The following is a 19646-nucleotide window of genomic DNA, read 5'->3' as shown; positions in this document are numbered from 1 at the left end:
ATACGTGTTTATATTTGTGTATATTTTAGGCTAGAAACTACATTGAATCAGGATTAAAAGAGCGCCTGTTATCTCATGATTATCAAGGGGGAAAAAACTGTATTTGCTTTGGAAAAGATATATCAGTATAATGAAATTAATACTGGCTTTCAGTTAAAACTTTTCAGACACTTTGAGAAGAAAAATAAACACAGCTCTAAATAACTAAAGAGAACTGAGTTTTGTGCAGTTACTTTTTCTTTGCTATGTTTGCTTGGTATCTTCTATTATCTGGGCATTCAGTGTAAAATTCCGAAGAATCTCAGTTTAGGGTAAGGAGGCTGCCTTTTTCTTGACGTGGTTTCCTGTCAGACATGTTCTCTCCTTCTTCCCTGCCAGGAATGAGTAGCGACAGCGACATCGAGTGTGACACCGAGAGCGAGGAGCGGGAGGAGCGCGCCGGCATGGGCGGCTTCGGCGACGCTTTCATGGCGCAGCCCCCAGACGAAGGTGCAGCACGTGGTGTCGCGGGGCTTAGTAAAACCGTCTCTGCTGCTGCTGCTGTTTCCTTTGCTTCTGTTTCTGCTTCGCTGCTTCTCCTTCTTTTTCTTTTTTAAATTACTGTCATTTGTGAGACAACATTCTTTGGGGTAGACTAAATGATGAGTACTGAAAAAATTTGGTAGGCTGTATTTGCCTGGTCAGACACCTGATGAGGCATGCTACTTAATGGGCGAGGCTGATGTTGACAACCTGCTTTGGTACAGCCTATGACCTGAGAATAGCTTTTACATTTTAAAGAGTTGTTTGGAAAAAAAAAAAAAGGCAAAACAGAAAAGAATTTCCAGCAGATCCCGATAGTGGCCTGTAGTGCGTAAGTGTTAGCCAGCCCTCTTGGGAGGTTTCAGATACTTGATTTTCTTTTTTCTTTTCAGAGATACTTGTAGCCTAGCTAATAAAGTAAGTTTTTAAAAGACAGCCTTTTCCAGGGACTTCCCTGGTGATTCAGTGGTTAAGAACCCGCTTTCCAATGCAGGGGACGCAGGTTCAGTCCCTGGTCAGGGCACTAAGATCCCACATACATCAGGGCAACTAAGCCCGTGTACAACTAAAGAGAAACCCACAGGCCGCGGCTAGAGAAGCCTGAGTGCTGCAGCGAGAAATCTCGCAGGCTGTGGTGAAGATCTCCTGTGCTGCAAACTAAGACCCAGTGCAGCCAAGTAAATATTAAAAAAAGGCAACCTTTTCTGATTTTAGAAATGTGTGCAGATTATAGAATCGTTGATTTACCTCTTCTTCCAAAAAATAAAAAAGTCTTAGGAAAAAACTGAGAGAAATCCGTTATTAGTTTTATTTTAGATGTCCAACATAATGATTCGATACATTGCAAAATGATCACTGCGATAAATTTAGTTAACGTGCATCGCCCATTGTTAGTATTTTATCCAGAGACCTTAATGGTTAATCTGAGCATTCCTCTGTAAGCACTCCTGGAATGACAACATTGTCAGGCTGATGTTAATTGTCATCTTTTATTTTACAGATTTCCCTGATATGCTAGTGTCTTTTTCAATACAGAGCCAAGTGTTTGATGATTTTTAAGTATTAAGGTATTCTTAGTAACTTTCTCTGCTTCTAAAAGAAGCAGCCAAATTTGAGGCAAAGTTATTTTGAGTGTTGGTGGGTTTTTGTAGTGATGTTTGCATGCTCAGTTTAATTGACTTGGAAATACATTTTATATTTACAAAATCATCCTTTGAGTGTCCATCATCATCGTTCCTTATTCTGTTCTTCAGCTGCTGCCATGGTGTCCCCAGGGGACAAAGTCAGGCAATGCCTTTCGTCTTCTAATTATGGGCATCTGTTAACACATTTTGGTTTTTTCTCCTTTATTTTCCTTTTGTGTTTGTTTATGCTTGACTCTGATAAAGAATTCTCTTAAGAATAGAGATTTGTTTACAACCCAGCACATCTTTCTTTATCACTTAAATAACACACTTGCTAAGGTCACTTAGAGATATGGGAAAGAAAATACGAGTCTTTAAAAATTGTTAACTGTTTTTTATCATTTTCTCCTAGATACACATTCCAGTTTTCCTGATGGTGAACAAATAGGCCCTGAAGATCTCAGCTTCAGTACTGATGAAAACAGTGGAAGGTAATTTTCAAATCAAGAGAACTGACTTGTAAGCCTCCTTGACCCCGAAATTGGCTGTCGTTGGTGCTCAAATTTGTCAGTGGTCAGATAATCAGATTTTTTTCACCATCTCTACTTGAAATAGTAATTGAGACTTTAGAAAGTAGCACAATCCTAGTAGAAAACATTAATACAAAGGAAAAAATTAAATGTGGGAAGAATTCTGTGTAATGTAATGAAATAACAGTGTAGCCTAATTAACTTAGTAAATTGGCGTATTCCTAAGAGGCAGTTTGTCTGCTACGACAGAAGGGCAGTTAACTGCCAGGAATGTACCCCGAGGTAGTGCATGCACTTAGTGAGCTGCTCCGCGCCGGTGCTCTCCTGTCCTGGCTAGATCCTCAGTTCTGTTGAGATGACCGCCTTTATAGTTTGGGTTTTAATTACAGTTTCTAGTTTCATTAATGCCTATAGATTAGTGAGCAGAAATATCACTTCTGTGTAGATTCTGCCCTGAAGACACTTCATGTGAGTAACTGAAGCAACACTAGACTGAACGTCCTCTTTGGAATGTGTCGGCCGCCTGAGGTTCCGCTTCTGTTCTTGTTTGCTCAGTGCAGGCGGGCACACTGATGGCACACATGCTTTCTTTCGTGTGACTTTTACAAATGCAGTTTTAAATGAATTAAGTTATGTGGATTGGTTATGTTCTTGGTCATATAAACACATATAAGAACATTTTAAATTATTTCACTTTTTTCCTGCTTCTTACCAAACAACTGCAGAGCAACAGGTATTTTAAAACCCTGTTTTTTCCTTTGTTTTCATTAGCTGGACATTGATTTCAGTGTCCATACATTTAAAGATTCCTACATATTATACATGAAAGTGTGCTATAACATTCACTTCTATACTCAGTCCAAAATTATTGCCAGACTTCACCATTGTGCTCCTGCATTTGTTTTTGAGCTGCTATACCATTTGTGAAAAGTACACTGAAAGCTGACTAAGAGACTATTGTAAAAGCATGAGTGTGTATACATTTGAGAGGCATTTCATCTGCGTATTTTTTACTTAATGAATATTGTTCCCTTTTCCATGTCTAGTGTCTTACCGAATGCTGTGATTCATGGTTTGCTTTTGTTCAAAACAGTTTGCACTTTTTGTTAATAAAATGAACTTGAGAAAATGTTATGTCTCTGCAATTTATTAAAACTGGGACAGGAAGCCCTCCTTTTCCTAATCCTATTGCCTGTGTGTAATAGATGCTTTTGAGCTGTTAATAGATGCATAGGGAAGTTAGAAGACTTATAATCTCATAATCTCCATAATGTATGTGGTTACTTTTTCTCCTTAAATTAGTTGGAAAATTTTAAGTAGTATAATCATATGAGAAATAAAAATTTAGCATTTGCTTACTGTCATGATAACAATGATGTGCCATTATATAGTTAGTAAGTAGCTTATTGTGTAATGGTCTAAAATATTACTAATAAGTTCTTCACATTTCATTTTCTGTTAGCTAGAGATGCATTTGTGTTTAGTACATTTTGATGAGATCATGTTTTAAATCCAGCTTTGTCTTATTTCTACACTGCATTGTAATGGGTAAAGCTGTTACGTAAGAATTTTGTCTCATTAGTGTTGAGAGCAAGTCATTTTAAGAATTGATATTGTAGGGTTTCTTTTTTTTTAAGTGAGTCTTACCAGAATTCATAAACACACATGTGATTGACTCTGCTTTGAAATTCACTGTTGCATAGGTGTTTCTTGACCTGTATTTGATATAGAACTGAGTGCTTTTCCGTGTACCTGTGTAAGTTCTTATTTTCAAAATATGGAAAACCACATATGGTTAAGAATTAAGAGAAACCTGAGAAGAGACCATTCATTTGGGGAAATTTGTAAGAGCTTTTAGCACGAATGATTTAACCGTGAGACTCTCGGGTCATTACTCTGTATGATAGCATCCTAAGCTGTCCTTTTTTCCTTTGTTAGGGGGAGATGTCCAGTTTTGTTTGTTTGCAAATTGTAAATGTTCTTAGCCTTTACTCTTATTTTTCATGACCTTAAAGTGGATTCCCCAGAATGACATGATGATATATGAATCGCAGAACGTTTGGCTCTTGAGTATTTGGGGGCTTTGCTTACGCGCTCAGGTTGTGTTAAGAGCATCGAGGAGTGCTGCGCTTGTTCCATACGGACTGAGAACTGGTTGAGACCCTTTGACATTGGTCGAGTTTGAGTTTACTATGTCAGCAAGACTGTTTTTGTTGTTATAGCTATAGGAGATTTTGAAGGTATTTTTTATGCATGACAAAAATTTTGTAGGGAAAATTACTTGAATTTAATTGGTATATTATCTTCTCATGTATTTTAGAAACTCAAGCCATTTGTACCATATTCTGATTCTATATTAATATTAAAGTCTATACCTTGAAAAGCTTAAAAAGTAAGCTTCTAAAGAAATGATTTGTAACTGCCCTCCTGGCATGAAATTCTCTATTTTTATAATTAAAGTTGACAGAGGGTTTCATGGAAAAAAAAAACAAAAACCAACAAACTTATAGGTATCTAAAGGATGTACTAGAAAACAGTTCTCCGGTGATGAAGATCATGTCATGTCTGTTTTGTTGGTTATAGCTCACTTCCAGTATTGTTGTTTGTGAATTTAAAAATAGTAAGAAGTATGTAGCGTATATGAATTCACACCATCCATTGAGGAAAACTTCTGGGGCATAAATTAACAAGTGTCTATCTGGCATTTCCTCTAGGGGTGAAACAAACTTCTAGCCTTGAGCCAAATCCCTACCGCTATCTGTTGGAAATAAAGTTTTGTTGGAATGTAGTCACATCCATTCACTTACAGATTGTCCACAGATGCTTTTGCCCTGCAAAGGCAGAGTTGAGTAGCTGCTTAGGCAACCTAATGGCCCTTGAGCCTAAAATATTTACACTCTTACCCTTTGCAGATAAAATTTGCCAAGTTCTACTTTGTCATTGATATGTCATTGATACGTCCTTCAAAGTGAGGGAGGTAGGTGTGAGAAAGGGCATTATTTTTAACTCAAAAAGATCATACATTTGATTCGTTGTTTTATGCTTAGTTTTTGTGATATGGGGTATTGGGCATCTGCTATTTGATTCATTCTGGGATCCTGATAAGACTGAAAGACCTAAAGATTTCCTCAAAAAATGGAAGGACCTATTAGCTTTTAGTGGTGGGATCTTTGGAAAAACAGTTCCTTCCCCAATTCCCAGCCGTGTCACCTGCACCCGACTGTCAGTCTGCACCCGCCTCCACGGTGCTGCCAGGAGCCCTCCTCCACCTTCCCTGCGGTCGTCTCACGCCAGTCTTGCCTCTGCTAGGTGTTAGGAAGCAGTGAGGGAGGGGAGAGGCACAGAAGAAGACAGCAGTTCTTCCCCCTCTCCCCACTGGTGCTTCCTGAGCTGGTCTGCAAGAGCTCTGATAAAAGACCTTCCCCCGTCTTCCCACTTTCGAGCGTCATCACCCACAGTCTCCGAAAGTCATGATAGTCGACCCAAATTTCCAGTCAGTCACTCTACTTGTCCTGCTCTCTGGTACTTTGTATTCCTTAACAGAATCCCAACTTAAAAAAATGTTTTTCCCCTCCTTTTGTTGAAGGGCATAGTTTTTCTTGGTTTCATCATTTAGTTTAGTTTGTTTTTTTAAAACATTTATTTTTTGGGTTGCGCCGGGCCTTAGTTGTGGCACCTGGGATCTCCACTGCAACACAGGGGGTCTTCAGTTGCCGCAAGCGAGCTCTTAGCTGTTGCACGCGGGATTTAGTTCCCTGACCAGGGATTGAACCTGGGCCCCCTGCACTGGGAGCGCAGAGTCTTAGCCACTGGGTTACCAGGGAAGTCGCATCATTTGGTATTTTCAATCTCAAGTTTGGTCCTGGAAGATTGTCCAGAAGAGTATTTTCTCCTAGACTTAAAGATGTAAGTGTAATGCATGCGTTGTGCCCAGGCATATTGTTTCTGTACAACTTGGATCGACTGTGTCATTGAATCTGTAAGTAACCTTTGAGGTGGATGAACTGTGTGTCGTGCCCATTTGGCAGAGAAATAGGAGATCCAGGGAGGCTGTTCCGCACCGCTGGCAGGGATGCCGTGAGGTGCTGGTTGAGTACTTCTTCCAGTTTGTCGCAGTTGGGCCAAATCCAGCATTTTGATACCTAATAGTTAAAAACCTAAATATTGTCTTTTTTAAAAAAAAACTTTTAATTTTGAGATAATTTTAGATTTATAATAGACGTGCAGAAATCTTGAGAGTGTTCCTGTACACCCAGCTTCTCTTTTAAAAAAAAATTCATTTAATTGGAGGCTAATTACTTTACAATATTGTAGTGGTTTTTGCTATATACTGACATGGATCAGCCACAGGTGTACATGTGTCCCCCATCCTGAACCCCCTCCCACCTCCCTCCCCATCCGATCCCTCAGGGTCATCCCAGTGTACCGGCTTTGAGTGCCCCGTTTCATGCATCGAACTTGGACTGGTGATCTAATTTTACACCTAAAGCAACTAGAAAAAGAAGAAATGAAGAACCCCAGGATTAGTGGAAGGAAAGAAATCATAAAAATTAGGGCAGAAATAAAAAGAAACAGAGGAGAGTACAGCAAAAACCAACAAAAGTAAAAGCTGGTTCTTTGAGAAGATAAATAAAATAGACAAAGCATTAGCCAGACTCATCAAGAAAAAAAGGGAGAAGAATCAACAAAATTAGAAATGAAAATGGAGAAATCACAACAGACAACACAGAAAGTCATCAAAGACTGTCAGCAACTGTATGACAATAAAGTGGACTGCTTGGAAGAAATGGATGAATTCTTAGAAAATGTAACCTTCCAAAACCGAAACACCTTCTCTTTTTGTGAACAGAGTACGCGACCACAGAAGAGTAACCAAAACGAAGGTGTCGGTCTTATTTACAAACTAGTACCCAGACCACCGACAGCTTTCGTTCAGATTTTGCCGGTTACTCCTCACGTCCTCTTCCCTTCCCGGAGTCCACAGCGCAGTGAGCTGTCGTGTCCTAGCGTCCCCCAGTTCAGGCTCTTTCCCCAGTCTTCCCTTACCTTTCATGACCTTGACATTTTTGAAGTGGACCGGTTATTTCTAAGTGTTACTTATGTATTTATGGCTCCGCTGGGTCTTCGTAGCAGGGGCCGCTCTCTCGCTGTGGTGCTCGGGCCTCCCGCGGCGGGGGCTTCTCTTGTGCCGCACGGGCTTCAGTATTTGCCACGCACTGGCTCCGTGCTGGCTGCACACGGGCTTGGACTCATCCTGGACCAGGGATTGAACCCACGTCCCTGGTATTGGCAGGCAGATTCTTAACCACTGGACCACCGGAAAAGCCCCCAGTTATTTTATAGTGTTCTTCTGCTTGGGCTCATCTGATGTTTTTTCATCTTAAGTTGGAATTCTGCATTATTAGAAGGCTTCTACAGAATGCATTGTATCAGGGCCTGTATGCTGCAGATGTTTATGATTGGTATTGTTAACCTTAATTACTTGGTTAAGGTGGTATCTGCCAGGATTCCCCACTATTTACTATTTTTTCCCTTTGAATTACTAAATACTTTAAGGGCGAATACTTTAAGGATATGCAAGTATCCTGTTTCTGCTTAAACTCTTACCCACTCATTCTAGCGCCCAGCAGCACTAGGTCTGGTGGGTCTTGCCTACAGCAGTTATCACTGCAGTGGTCTTACGGTAGTTTTCTAGTCCCCTAGTTTCTTTGACATTTATTATTAGAATTCTGTTTGACAAGTTGTCCTTTCTTCTCCATTTAGTTTATTCAGCTGTTTGTATCTGTGTGGATATTAATTTTATTCTTTTGAGTTATGATCCAGTATTGCCATTGTTTTACAGTTCAGTTTTCTAGTTTTGGCTGTTCAAAGCTCTTCCAGCTTGGCTCCTTTACTCTTTTGATCTTGATCTTGTATCCTTCTCCCTCCTTCCCTTTCCATCCTTCCTCTCAATAAGATGCTCCAGGCTTCTCTTGAATTTTCCTTGCCTTTTGGAGGGACAGTGATACTTAGAAACACAGCTCTGGGTGCTGATTTGCTTCCTCTTACTAGAGTGTTGTTGGGTAGAAGAGGAAACATCCTCACTCCTTCTAAAGCACATACTTGTGTGCATCATGTATGTATATGTAAACAGCATGTTTTAAGGAGAAAAACCATGAGTCCCATCAAAGCACTTTTCCAGTTATTTAGATCCAGTTTAGATCCTGAACTGTGACACAGTGGCTGTATAGGATCATAACTCAAAGAACAAATATCCATGAGTCCACACAGATATACATGAACAGCTGAATAAACTAAATGGAGAAGAAAGGACAACTTGTCAAACAGAATTCTAATAATAAATGTCAAAGACATTAGGGGAATCTAACCCTAATGCATTGGTTGCTTTCTTTCCTGTTCTCTTCAGGCTGATGGTGTGATTCATTTGTAATACAGTCAGATTCATCTGTTACAGTCTGTATTCTGTCCTCCTCCACACATCCTAGTTGATTTTAAAATTTACATACATTAAAATTTAATCTTTGTGGTATATGCAGTTGTTTGGAAAACAGTTCAGTCACCCCCCAGATTCCCCTGTGCTGGCTTTGGAGGTAGGTCCCCCTTCTGCCCCCTCAGCCTTGGCAACTGTCCTTTCAGTGTTCCCTTTTCCAGAGTGTCATATAAGTGGAATCACACCATACGTAGCCTTTCACTTAGCAAAATGCTAAGTTTCACCTACCTAGTTGTGTGAATCAGAACTTTATTCCTTTTTAACTGCTGAGTAGTATTTCACTGTGTGGATGTATGCAATTTATTCATTTATCCATTGTAGGACATTTTGGATTTTTCCTAGTTTTGCATGATTATGAACTTTACAAACATTTGTGTGTAGGTTTTTGTATGAATATAAGTTGTCTGTGTCTAGTGTAGTGTTTGCCTTGGAGTGGGATATGTAATAAAGAATTTGGTCTTTGTCCCTAGTTCCTGGGATACAGCCTCTTAAGTCCTTGGAATTTCCTGAGTGATTGGGGTGTTTGTTGTTACTTATGGTGGATTCTGGTAGCTTCATGAGATAACTCAAGACGGGGACTGGCCTTGCCAGAAAGACTAACAACCTTGTGACTAGAGGATTGGGCCTCTGAGTCACATAGTATTAGCCTAGATAGTTCAGCCTTATTGCCAGTGAGTTAGTCACGCTTACGTAATGAAACCACAGTAAGGACTGGACACTGAAGCTCAGCTGAACTTCCCTTGTTGGCAGCACCCTACACACCTGGCTGCTGTGGGAGGGTGCGCTCCTGATCACAAGAAAGCCCCACACTCGGGCCCTCCTCCACCTCAGCCTGTGTCTGTCCTTTGGCCTGTTCTGATTGGTATCATTTGGCTATAATAAAACTGGAATTGTAAGTATTTTCCTGGGTTTATGAGTTTTTCTAGTGAATTGTCAAAGCTAGGGGAAGGATAGTGCGGGCCCTAAACTTGGTATTTGAAGTGAGAGCAGTCCTGTGGAGGACTTTGCCCTTAACCTGTGAAGCTGGGCCTAACCCCAGATAACTGGTGTCAGAACTCGTTGCACTCAGTCATGTAGCAGGTTTCTGCTTAACTTTATAAGAAAAGTGCCAGACTTCCAGAAGGCACTGCCATTGCGTTCCCACCAGCAACACATGAGGGTTTCCAGTTATGCATATGTTAGGCTGATACAGTTCCACAGCTCTTATTTGTTCTGTTCTGGATTTAATTTGCTTTCATTTTTCCTTTTTTTTTTCCTTATCTTGTGTTTCATTTGGTTTTTTTTAAGCGTTTTGTTTCCTCTGTGGCCACTCACTACATTTTTGTTTTTTTAGCTTAAAATTGATCTGGCTGCACTGGGTCTCCGTTGCAGCACAGGCTTCTCTAGTTGTGGTGCAGGGGCTCTAGAGTGGCGGGTGGCGGGGAGCTCTAGAGCGTGCCAGCTCAGCAGGTGCAGCACTGGGGTTATGTTGCCCCATCGCATGTGGGGTCTTAGTTCTCCCACCAGGGATCTAACCCACCAGGGATGCCCTGCATTGGAAGGTGGATTCTTAACCACTGGACCACCAGGGAAATCCCATCAGTTAGGGTAATTTTTATGGACTTTTCTTTAAATTTACTTATTCTCTTCTCAGCGGTGGTAGATCTATTGATTAGGCAGTCAAAGACACCCATCATCATTGCTGCAGTATTTTTAATTTCTGGCATTTCTGTTTATTAGTTTCTCTTTGCTGAAATCACCCATATGATCTTGCATACTTGCCCGTTATTTCCACAACATATTAACCAAGGGTATGTGCACGCTCAGTCATCTCCAGCTCTTTGTGACCGCATGGCCTGTAGCCCACCAGGCTCCTCTGTCCATGGAATTTTCCAGGCAAGAACACTGGAGTGGGTTGCCATTTCCTTCTCCAGGGGATCTTCTGCATTGGCAGGCAGATTCTTTCCAATGCGCCACCTGGGAAGCCATAGTTATTTTAATTTCTGTCAGTTCCAAAATCCTTGTCAAGTCAGTCTGAAGTTATTAAGGAGATTTCCCTGTGTGTATAATAGAGCCTTATTAGTTATCAACTTTATATATTTCAGTGTGTGTATCAATCCCAGTCTCCCAGTTTATCTTGTAACTTTGTTTTCTACATCTGTACTATTTTTGTATTAAATTCATTTGTACCATTTTTTTAGATTCCACATATAAGCGACATATTTATCTTCCTCTTTTACTCAGTATGACAGTCTCTAGATGCATTCCTGTTGCTGCAGATGGCATGATTTGTTCTTTTTGTGACTGAGTAGTATTCCACTGTATCTGTGCACCGCGTCTTCTTTATCCGCTCCTTCGTCAGTGGACGTTTAGATCTCACGTCCTGGCTTTTGTAAACAGTGCTGCAGTGAGCATTGGGGTGCACCGTGTGTTTTCAAATTATGTTTTTCTCCAGATATATGCCCAGGAGTGAGACAGCTAGATCATAATGGTAGTTCTATATTGAGTTTTCTAAGGAACTTCCATACTGTTCTCCACAGTGGTTGTACCAGTTTACAGTCCCACCCACAGTGACTCAAATCACATTGGCTCCAGCTCAACAGGCTCAAATTACAAAGGTCCCCATGGGGGCCCCGGGAGGGGAGGCCACCTGGACAGAACCTGGGAGAGGCAGGCTCCCTGCTGGCACCCACCACCCTGGTTACTTCACTCAGAAGAATACATTTTTTCTTGCTTTCAGATGCGTCTCTGTATTTCGCTGAAAGCAACACATTTTGTGTAGAACAGTAGTTTGGTGAATGGTTTTTATGCCTAAAAATGGGCAGGCCTGCTTAGATCTGTACCACAAGAGTTTGAATGAATCTGGTTAGGAGTTGCGTTTGGTTTGCGGTTCGTCACTGCTGTGATCAACCTTCGTGGCGTTGCGTTCTAGAGCAGTACATTGCTCTGGTAATTCCCTCCCCGGCAGAAATGCAGTGTCTCTTCTGACCCTGAATTTTGTACTGTGCCTCCAAGTTAACGTCTCTGCAGACTTTTGTTGCTCTGCTGTCGGCCCAGAACTGTTCTGTTCTTTGAAGCTCGACTGCATGTGGGTCGGGACTGGCATTCTTGGATTAAGGTGCCGTGTTACTTAGTGTGTATTTACAGCTATTTACAGGCCTGGCGATACTCCTCCTCCCCAGGAGTAGGGTTTTGCTCCCTCCCCTGTTCCCTTCCATCAGCTTGTCACAGGTGCCCTAGGGGCAGCGTCCATGGCTCTCTCCTGCACAGAACGACGCTTGTGTGAGCGAGCTGAGGGAAGGGTGATGGGCCCCCGCGGCCCCCTACATCCCACTGCTGGACCTGCTCCGCCCCGGACCTTTCCTCTGAGTCCTGGTAGGGTTTGCAAGAGAGGGCGGACTCCACCGGTTTCCCGCAGCTCCCTGGACGCCCCGCTCTGCCTGTATCTGTCAGCACTCTCTCGCTGAATGGCTGGCTTCCAGAGCTGCCCTAGAGAAACCAGTGCTGAGGGTGCTGCTTGCCCAGAGGCGCCGGCCCCTCTTCAACTTGGGCCAGTTGCAACCTCAACTCTGATGAGTGTGAAAAAAGTTATAATTTGAAGTAAATCTGGCTTTTATTTAGAAGAGTGGAAGCAGTATTCCCTTTAGCTCTACATTTTAGAATTGGAAGCTGGAAGTACCGTGGTTCTTATAATTTTTTAATTAAAAACATAAGTAATTCAGATTCAGGGTTCAGAAAGTAATGGGCCATTTTTAGTTTTCTATCCAAAAATATTTTTAATTATAAAAGTGATGAGATTATAAAAAAAACCCAGGAAATAGAAAACTGAAAAAGCCATGTGTGTTTGTGTGCTTCAGAAAGAGATGTTCCTTTCGAACCTAGAATACCAGTAGGGGATTTTTTTCAAGTATAAATAATAATATTGCTTTTCTTTCATTCCCTACTGTAGCAAACTCTTGCAAATAAGGTTCTTTCAGACCTTCATTTTTTTCTGAATTCTTATTTGAGTTTATATAAAATCACACTAAGTACTGAATGAATTTAAGTGATTAGGAGTTAAAGGTTGAAATTAATTTTCTAGGACTTAATGGTGTAAGAGGTGGGTACAAATGCAGTGTACTGACTGCACTGGGACAACTGCATTGTTCTGTCTCCTGTTACTCTCTCAAACCATTCCTCCGGACAGACTTTCAACCACAATTCACCTGATTATTTCCTTCCTTCCAGTTTGAAACTAAAAGGAGAAAGACCAAGGGAGAGGGAAGAACTCTGGCTGGATGCAGAGTTTGAAGAATAAAGTAATTGGGAGATTTGAGGAGTCAGCACTTAGCCATTTGCAGGTCCTATTCCTCATTCATCTGTTTTAGGATGAACCCCCAACATTAAACTGATGGGAGAAATGTGTGTAAGATGAGAAAGATCTCTTCTGGTTTTTCTGGGGAGGGACTAACAATTGTAGCAGCACTTAGCAAACTTTTCAATGTCCCCACTTTAAAGTTTAGAAAACCACTACTTCAGGATTTTATTTTCAGTTCTGAGAAAACCAACTTAAATCCTAGAACTAAGTAATCTTCCTGTGAACATAAAGACAGATGACCAATGTTTTTAAATTGCTGGGTTTTATTAAGATATTGGCAAAATTTCAACATACTTCTTACCTGAATGAACAGTTTTAAATAAAATATGAAGGATCACTCATGATTACAACTGAACTCAAAAGTGAGCTTTAGAGAAGATTTATAAATTGATAAATTTGCTTGGTAAGAAATGATTCACTTCACTTGCTCGACTCCATAGAGAATTCTTTGCAGAGAAATATCATGAACAAGAGAACAAATGGCATGTCTCTCACCAAAGAGCACCTAGAGTAAGAGTTAGCAATGATGTATCTATAGCTTAGTTACTACATCAAAGTTTATTAGAGTATTTTCCTTTTCCAGAACAATTGCTGTGTCAGTCTGGAGTTCCCTATCTTATTTCATATTTTCTAATTAGTACAACAAATAGTCTTTACAATAGAAGATAAAATGCTGCTAGAGGAAGTAACAATTTTTTTGAACACAGTACCATTTGTCTCAGAAAATAGTCATAATACTGGCAGTACTTTGTTTTTTTGCGGGGGGGGAACCATTTAAGTTATTCACAGGTCAGAAGGGCAGAGTGGGCACTTGTCCTTTAACATCACGTGCTTTTAAAAGGTGAAAAAAAAGTATGTTCTTTAGCTAGCTGACAATCCAAAGAGTAATTCTCCTCAATTGTAGGGTCAAAGCTGCAGTATTCCTTTTTATGGCCTTGCTTCCATGAGAATGATCACTGAGTGAACAAATTATGTTTAAACATTAAAATAATAATTTAGATCACTTTCTCACAAAGCCTCAGCAAGCCTTTGCTGGGAAAGGAAGTACCTGAACCACAGCAGTTTGATCTGTGAACACGTAACTTCTTTATGCATCATCTGCCCAGCGGACGTTGCGCTTCTTCCTGGCACAGTATTCCAACAAAGGAGTGCTGTTGTCATGAGATGCAGTGACACTATGCCACCACGCTGACCGTGGCCACCATGAATGTGGTCAGAATCAGACTCAGGGTTGACACTGACATTGTTGACATTGTCCTTGGTAAAGGTGTTACTTTCGAGGATCCTCCTGGTTAAATTAAGTGCAACACTAACTTTATATTAATTCAAGGACAATGGATGGCACTTCTAGGTAAAGAAAAGATATATACATGTATTTCCACCTTCCTTTTCAGTACAGACCTAAACAGGATTAACAGCCCCAGTGTTGGGTGCTGTAATGTCACTTAACCTTAGATCTCTCTTAAAAGTCCATATCCGGAAAGTGAACAAAGGAAATTAGGGACCGATTCCCTTTGAAACTCACAGTGAATGTACAAGGAGTTCGCGTGACTTCAGTCAGTGACTTGAAGTCTGTTTCCCTAACCAGCACTACACTCTCTTTTTAATATTTGTTTTACTATTTCCTATTCTAACAAAACTTCAGCAAGCAAACAAATTGATGCAGATCATGTTAAATCGTAAAAGGGATACTGCCACTCTTAAGGATTGGGTGTAGATCTTCTCCACCATCACTAAATTACACAATGAATAGAAGTACAAAACACATAATTCACAGACTATATACCTCAGCATTAACAGTTAATATATATGCTTTTATATCTGTCTAATATTTTTACAATCACCAGATACACCATCATTAAATACAAGTTACAGAAATGTGTAGATACCATTAGTTAGAGGGGTATTTATTGCTTACGTCAGCAAGCAGCAAATAAGGGCACAGGATTTGAACTGAAGGGAACTACTTTCTATCACCAGTGGCATTAAGATATAACACTGCATTTCACAAAGCACTGCTTTTTATCTAGTTGATAGACAGACCCAAGAGCAGCATATGTCAGACCAATAACCACTACTTTAATATGTATTATAGAATTTTAAAGGACTTACAAGTGGTACCTAACTACTCTATAAATATGCATGTTGTGAACAAATGAATAGTTGCTAATTTGTACATTATTGGCTTATAACGTGACCACACTAGAACTACTTTTATTTTCTAGAGGGCTACTGGTATGAGAAATGGAGTTAACACTGCTTATGTAGTTACACCTACAAAATTCAGACCCTTAAAGATGCCTGTTACTCCCAGTTTCCAACCATTTTTCCCACTGAACAAAACCTATCACTTGACTTGTACCTTCTTTCACCTTCTTTATTCTGATCAAAATCATCAGCAATAGACAACTATAGAAGAATCTTTTAAAAAACGTTTTGCTTGGCTGAGTGCTTCGGACTATTGTATATACCAATGTTCTGCTGCCTGTTTTCTTGTTTCCCTAGATAATCTGCTTTGAAACTGACACTGCACCTGATGGGTTGTTAACATGATCTAGGCTTCAGAAAATGACCGATGTGGGCGAGGCCCGTGGATGGGGGTAAAGCCTCGGGATGGTGAAAAGACTGGTGCGATGGCTGATCCATGTGTACCCCCTCCTCCTCAGCCATGTGTCACAGACTTGAGAAGAAATGACTTCAGAAAAGAAAAAGACTGAAAATCTCTACTTACATCCAAATTTTTAAAAATAAAATCTGTAGATTAACAATCTGTTGCTGAAATGCATCTTTTATTTATTTGCTATAGCTACCCTGGCACCCCAAAATATGCTACAGTCCCCCTCTGTGTTTAAAATCCAGGAATCTTAGTCCTCCATTCTGAGTCTGGGGAGCATAAAGTAGTTGTATTGTGCTGTGTGAGCCTCTCAGCAGCAGCATTCAGTGTCTCCCGACAGCACGAGGGAGCCAGTGGCTCCACGCCCGACTGGGAGAGGGCAGAATGTCCTACGGAGACATTTCATGATTCTCAGAACCAGGCTGCTGCACTCAATTAACCTGATTATTAGTTTATTTGCTGCCTCTAGTTGCAGATATGGTTCCAACTTGAAACTGCAGAAATGGCAAAAAGCAGACAATTTCAAAATATCAAATGTAAATAAATACTGAAATGAGTAACACGTGTCCTGGCTCTCTGGTCTGAAGCTGCAGGACTCAAATTTACAACTAAACAGACCTCAGCTGCAGTCAGCCACATTCTCCTTTGCATGTGGCCTCTGGGCTCACTTTAGGCAGTTACTTTCAGCCTCTTCCATACCAATTATTCCATCCCCTCAGGGGAAACAATTTTAGAGAAGTTAAAACTAGTATTTTTCATTCTCCAAAACCACTTTTTATTTTATTGTAGTATATGCCTTTACTGTCTGTGAACTTTAAAAAAAAAGAAAAAAGGCAGAAAAAATAGAAATACTATTTGATTTTCTTTTAAAATGGCAACTTGATTCTAGTATATTTGTACCTGAAATCATCTCCATTAAACAAGTTTTTATTCCTGAGATGAAGGTACAATGAAAAACACATTAGCATCATAGGTTAAAACCAGTTGACAGCGGTCTTCTAAAAAACAATTCCGTCAAAAGCACCATAACAGGTTATGAAACTCCCAAATAGCTACAGCCCTAGGAAATACTTAATTCAAAAAATTTTCATTGTTGGTCTTTTATGTTACAGGAAAAAAATTAGTGAATCTGTTTGACTATATACCACCTCACAAGTCTGAGAATATGACATTTTTACACTAGTTTTCTACTTTCATTTTTTCCAGTTAAAACCCATATGGCTTTTAGTCTTTTACCTACCAAAAACAGGGGAGAGGTTTCCCCTCATCGTCCCCAGTCTTCTGAGGAACATCCTCAAGTAGATCTAATTCTGCATTAAGTTTTCCAGAGATATATTAGGCACATCAGACCGAACTTCACCTGCATCCAGATTTCAGCACTATGTATCCTGACTGAAGTAACTCGCCAGCCTCCACTAGTGACGTGACGGGGTCTTGGGGGGTGTATGTAGGTATAGAGACACATCACAGGGACCAGTGGTATAATTTTGCTAGTGAAACCGCCAGTACTGCTTTTTATTAGATTGAAAACACTGTATTGAGTTTCCTAGAGATCTATTTACATTTAAGAGTTGAGCCATCCATGGCTCATTATAATGAAGCACACATTATTTCAGAAATACCTACCTTGTTTCTACTCTGATGGTGATATCTGTATTGGGGGAGAGCTAGCTAGCCTACTTTAGAGAGAAAGATTATATTTTAAAGCTCCAGGGAAGCTCTGGGTGTGCAGGGTCGTTACTCTTTTTGGGCTTCCTCATCACGTTTTCACTGTACCCTTTCCAGCTATTTTGCCTCCATGGCAGAGAACTTCTTAACATACTATTTCTCTTCCCATTTCGAATAAGTGAGGACAGGCTACTGCCTGTTTTGTGGGAAGGCTCTTGAGCAGAGAGAAAAGAATAAAACTTTGGATTAAACCTGAATCCATGCCGCCTCTTTGAGTAGTGGTAATGTAAATGAGATAACCTAGAAACTCTCTTTCCCAGGAACTTGAACTGTTCATTTTCCAGCCTAGAACAAACAGGAGGCAAGCTCCCCATGCTGCATACCTGCTGCCCTGTTGAACCCACGTTAAAAGAAGAGAGAACCTCTCCAGCACCACTCCATTCAGGCAATGATGATGGAACTGATTTTTTCTCCATTATTAGCTCATTAATAAGATTTGCTCTCTTTGGTGCACCAGGACCAAACATCTCAACTGGTGGCAAAAACTGGGCACCGTGAGGCTTGCTTGTTTCTATCTGTGTGAGATCTAGGTAGCCCGGGTCTTCCAGCACGTTGCCTTGGGACCCTGGGCTCAGGCTGGTTCTATCCGTGAAAGAATCCACACGCCCCTCGTAGCCCAGATCGGCTGGAGCGGAGCACTGGTGCTGGGGCCAGGGGCGCTTGCACTCCCCGTGACTCTCCTTGTCATCCCCACCAGCTTCTTGCCCTCCTTGGAAAGAGTTCTCTGTCCAATCTGAGTCCTCACTAACATTTACAGCTTTGTTCATGTCCCTCAGGAAAACCACAATAACAGTGATGTTATCACTTGACCCTGCATCACGAGCTGATGCCACTAACTTGTGGGCAACCATGCTGCTGTCTCCATTATTCTCCTTCAAGTGGTCGGACACGACTTTCACTGCCTCGTCAGGGTTCACGGTGTCGTAGAAGCCGTCGCAGGCCAGAATGAGGTAGTCTTCAGTTCCATCCAGAACAGTAGAGGCAGAATCGGCATCCCCACAGATATATGGCTTATGTTCAGCATCTCCTGCGGGAATTAGCAAACAGGTCATTTTGGTTTATCTTGCAGGTCAGAATGTTTATGGCCAGCTCTAATGTCCTGGGCAGAGAAGGGCCCTCTGTTGAGGGAACAGTATTACCAGAGACACAGAGGCAACTGCTAGGGAGTAATCTGTAGTTGAATACTTGGTGCAGCAACAGACTGGAGAACTCGGGCCCAACTAAGCTAGGTTTGTGCCACCAGATTACTGTGGTAATGGATCATCTGCGATGCATTTTAGCACTTCCAGGTCCAGAGCACTTCCAGATCCCTTGTTTATATTCGCTGTGCTCCTTTAGTACTTGGGGAGAGCCTCAGCAAATGGGTCCTGTGCCTGCCAGGTAACCAAATAACATCACCACAAGGGATACTCACTGGCTTCTCTACATGAAAAACATGGAGTACTGAGCAATAGTTCCTAGATTAGGATATTATAATTTGTTGCTGGTTTTTTGTTTGTTTGCTTACAAAGTGCTTTATCATTCTTAAAGTAGTAGCATATAGCTTAGTGGTCAAGGATGCAGGCAGCAGAGTCAGGATGCCTGGATCCAGGTCATAGCACTTTAAAGACTCTTCAGTTACTATCCTCTCTATTGCACTAAAACTGAGCCTTCTGACGAGGGGAAGATAAAATGAAGATAAGTATACTTACTTAGATGCTGTGGCCATATTGTCACTGTCTGTGGGATCTGTTATTGGTTCTCTCTTACCCTAGTAAAGTTCTCTCCAATATTTCACATCTCTCTTTAATCTTCAGATAGGCCCAGAAAGCTCAATAGGAACATTACGGATAACTCTGTTAGAACCACTGTGGGCCACATGCCCTACCCAGCAGACCACATGATGGGATACCCTAAACAACAGATAACTTAATATTTAATTACCTGGTTTAGTTTATCTGCAAGACAAGAACCTAGTCTTTTTCATACAGTAGCAAGACCCATCTTCCTCAAGTATGGTTTTGATCTTGTCAACTTTAGTTCTATACCGTGCAGTCTTCAGTAACCTGTTACAGCTGATGAAAGCTTCCAATCATGGGGATTCAGTGTCCTCCACCAACCTACTTTACTAAATGTCCCCATCCCCTACTCCACCTGACTGTATTATTATCATTATTTTCTGAATTCCAGCTCTAAAAATAAATGTGATCTGAGTCATACTGTTCCCAAAAATCTTGTTTTAGTGCTTCAATTAAAAGGCTACTGCAACTGTTAGTTTGGAACAGAACATACAAAGATTTGCACAAGAGAAAATGCTGCCAGA

At 41.0% G+C, this 19646-nt stretch overlaps 2 protein-coding genes across 9 annotated transcripts in view; one reads left to right on the top strand and one right to left on the bottom strand.

The window, feature by feature from the left end:
- TRIM37 (tripartite motif containing 37) overlaps nt 1-15770 on the top strand; it is a 151438-nt gene extending 135668 nt beyond the window's left edge. For 3 of the 8 annotated variants that reach the window (XM_027518465.1, XM_027518466.1, XM_027518459.1), the window contains 3 exons: nt 379-489; nt 2059-2137; nt 2622-3305. In XM_027518465.1, the coding sequence (XP_027374266.1) occupies nt 379-489; nt 2059-2137; nt 2622-2652 (221 nt within the window). In that variant the 3' untranslated portion in view covers nt 2653-3305. Of the gene's footprint in view, nt 1-378; nt 490-2058; nt 3306-15507 lie in introns of those variants that run through there. The other 5 variants (XM_027518464.1, XM_027518462.1, XM_027518463.1 and 2 more) reach the window with 4 other exon arrangements.
- Nucleotides 13246-19646, bottom strand: part of PPM1E (protein phosphatase, Mg2+/Mn2+ dependent 1E) — a 219996-nt gene continuing 213595 nt past the window's right edge. The window contains exon 7 of the mRNA XM_027518469.1: nt 13246-18371. Coding sequence (XP_027374270.1) covers nt 17311-18371 — 1061 coding nt within the window. The 3' untranslated portion in view covers nt 13246-17310. The remainder of the gene's footprint in view (nt 18372-19646) is intronic.

Source organism: Bos indicus x Bos taurus, chromosome 19 (assembly GCF_003369695.1).
Source record: "Bos indicus x Bos taurus breed Angus x Brahman F1 hybrid chromosome 19, Bos_hybrid_MaternalHap_v2.0, whole genome shotgun sequence".
Taxonomy (NCBI): domain Eukaryota; kingdom Metazoa; phylum Chordata; class Mammalia; order Artiodactyla; family Bovidae; genus Bos; species Bos indicus x Bos taurus.
The sequence above is the reverse complement of the archived record's forward strand: the minus strand, read 5'-3'. Positions and strand labels throughout refer to the sequence as shown.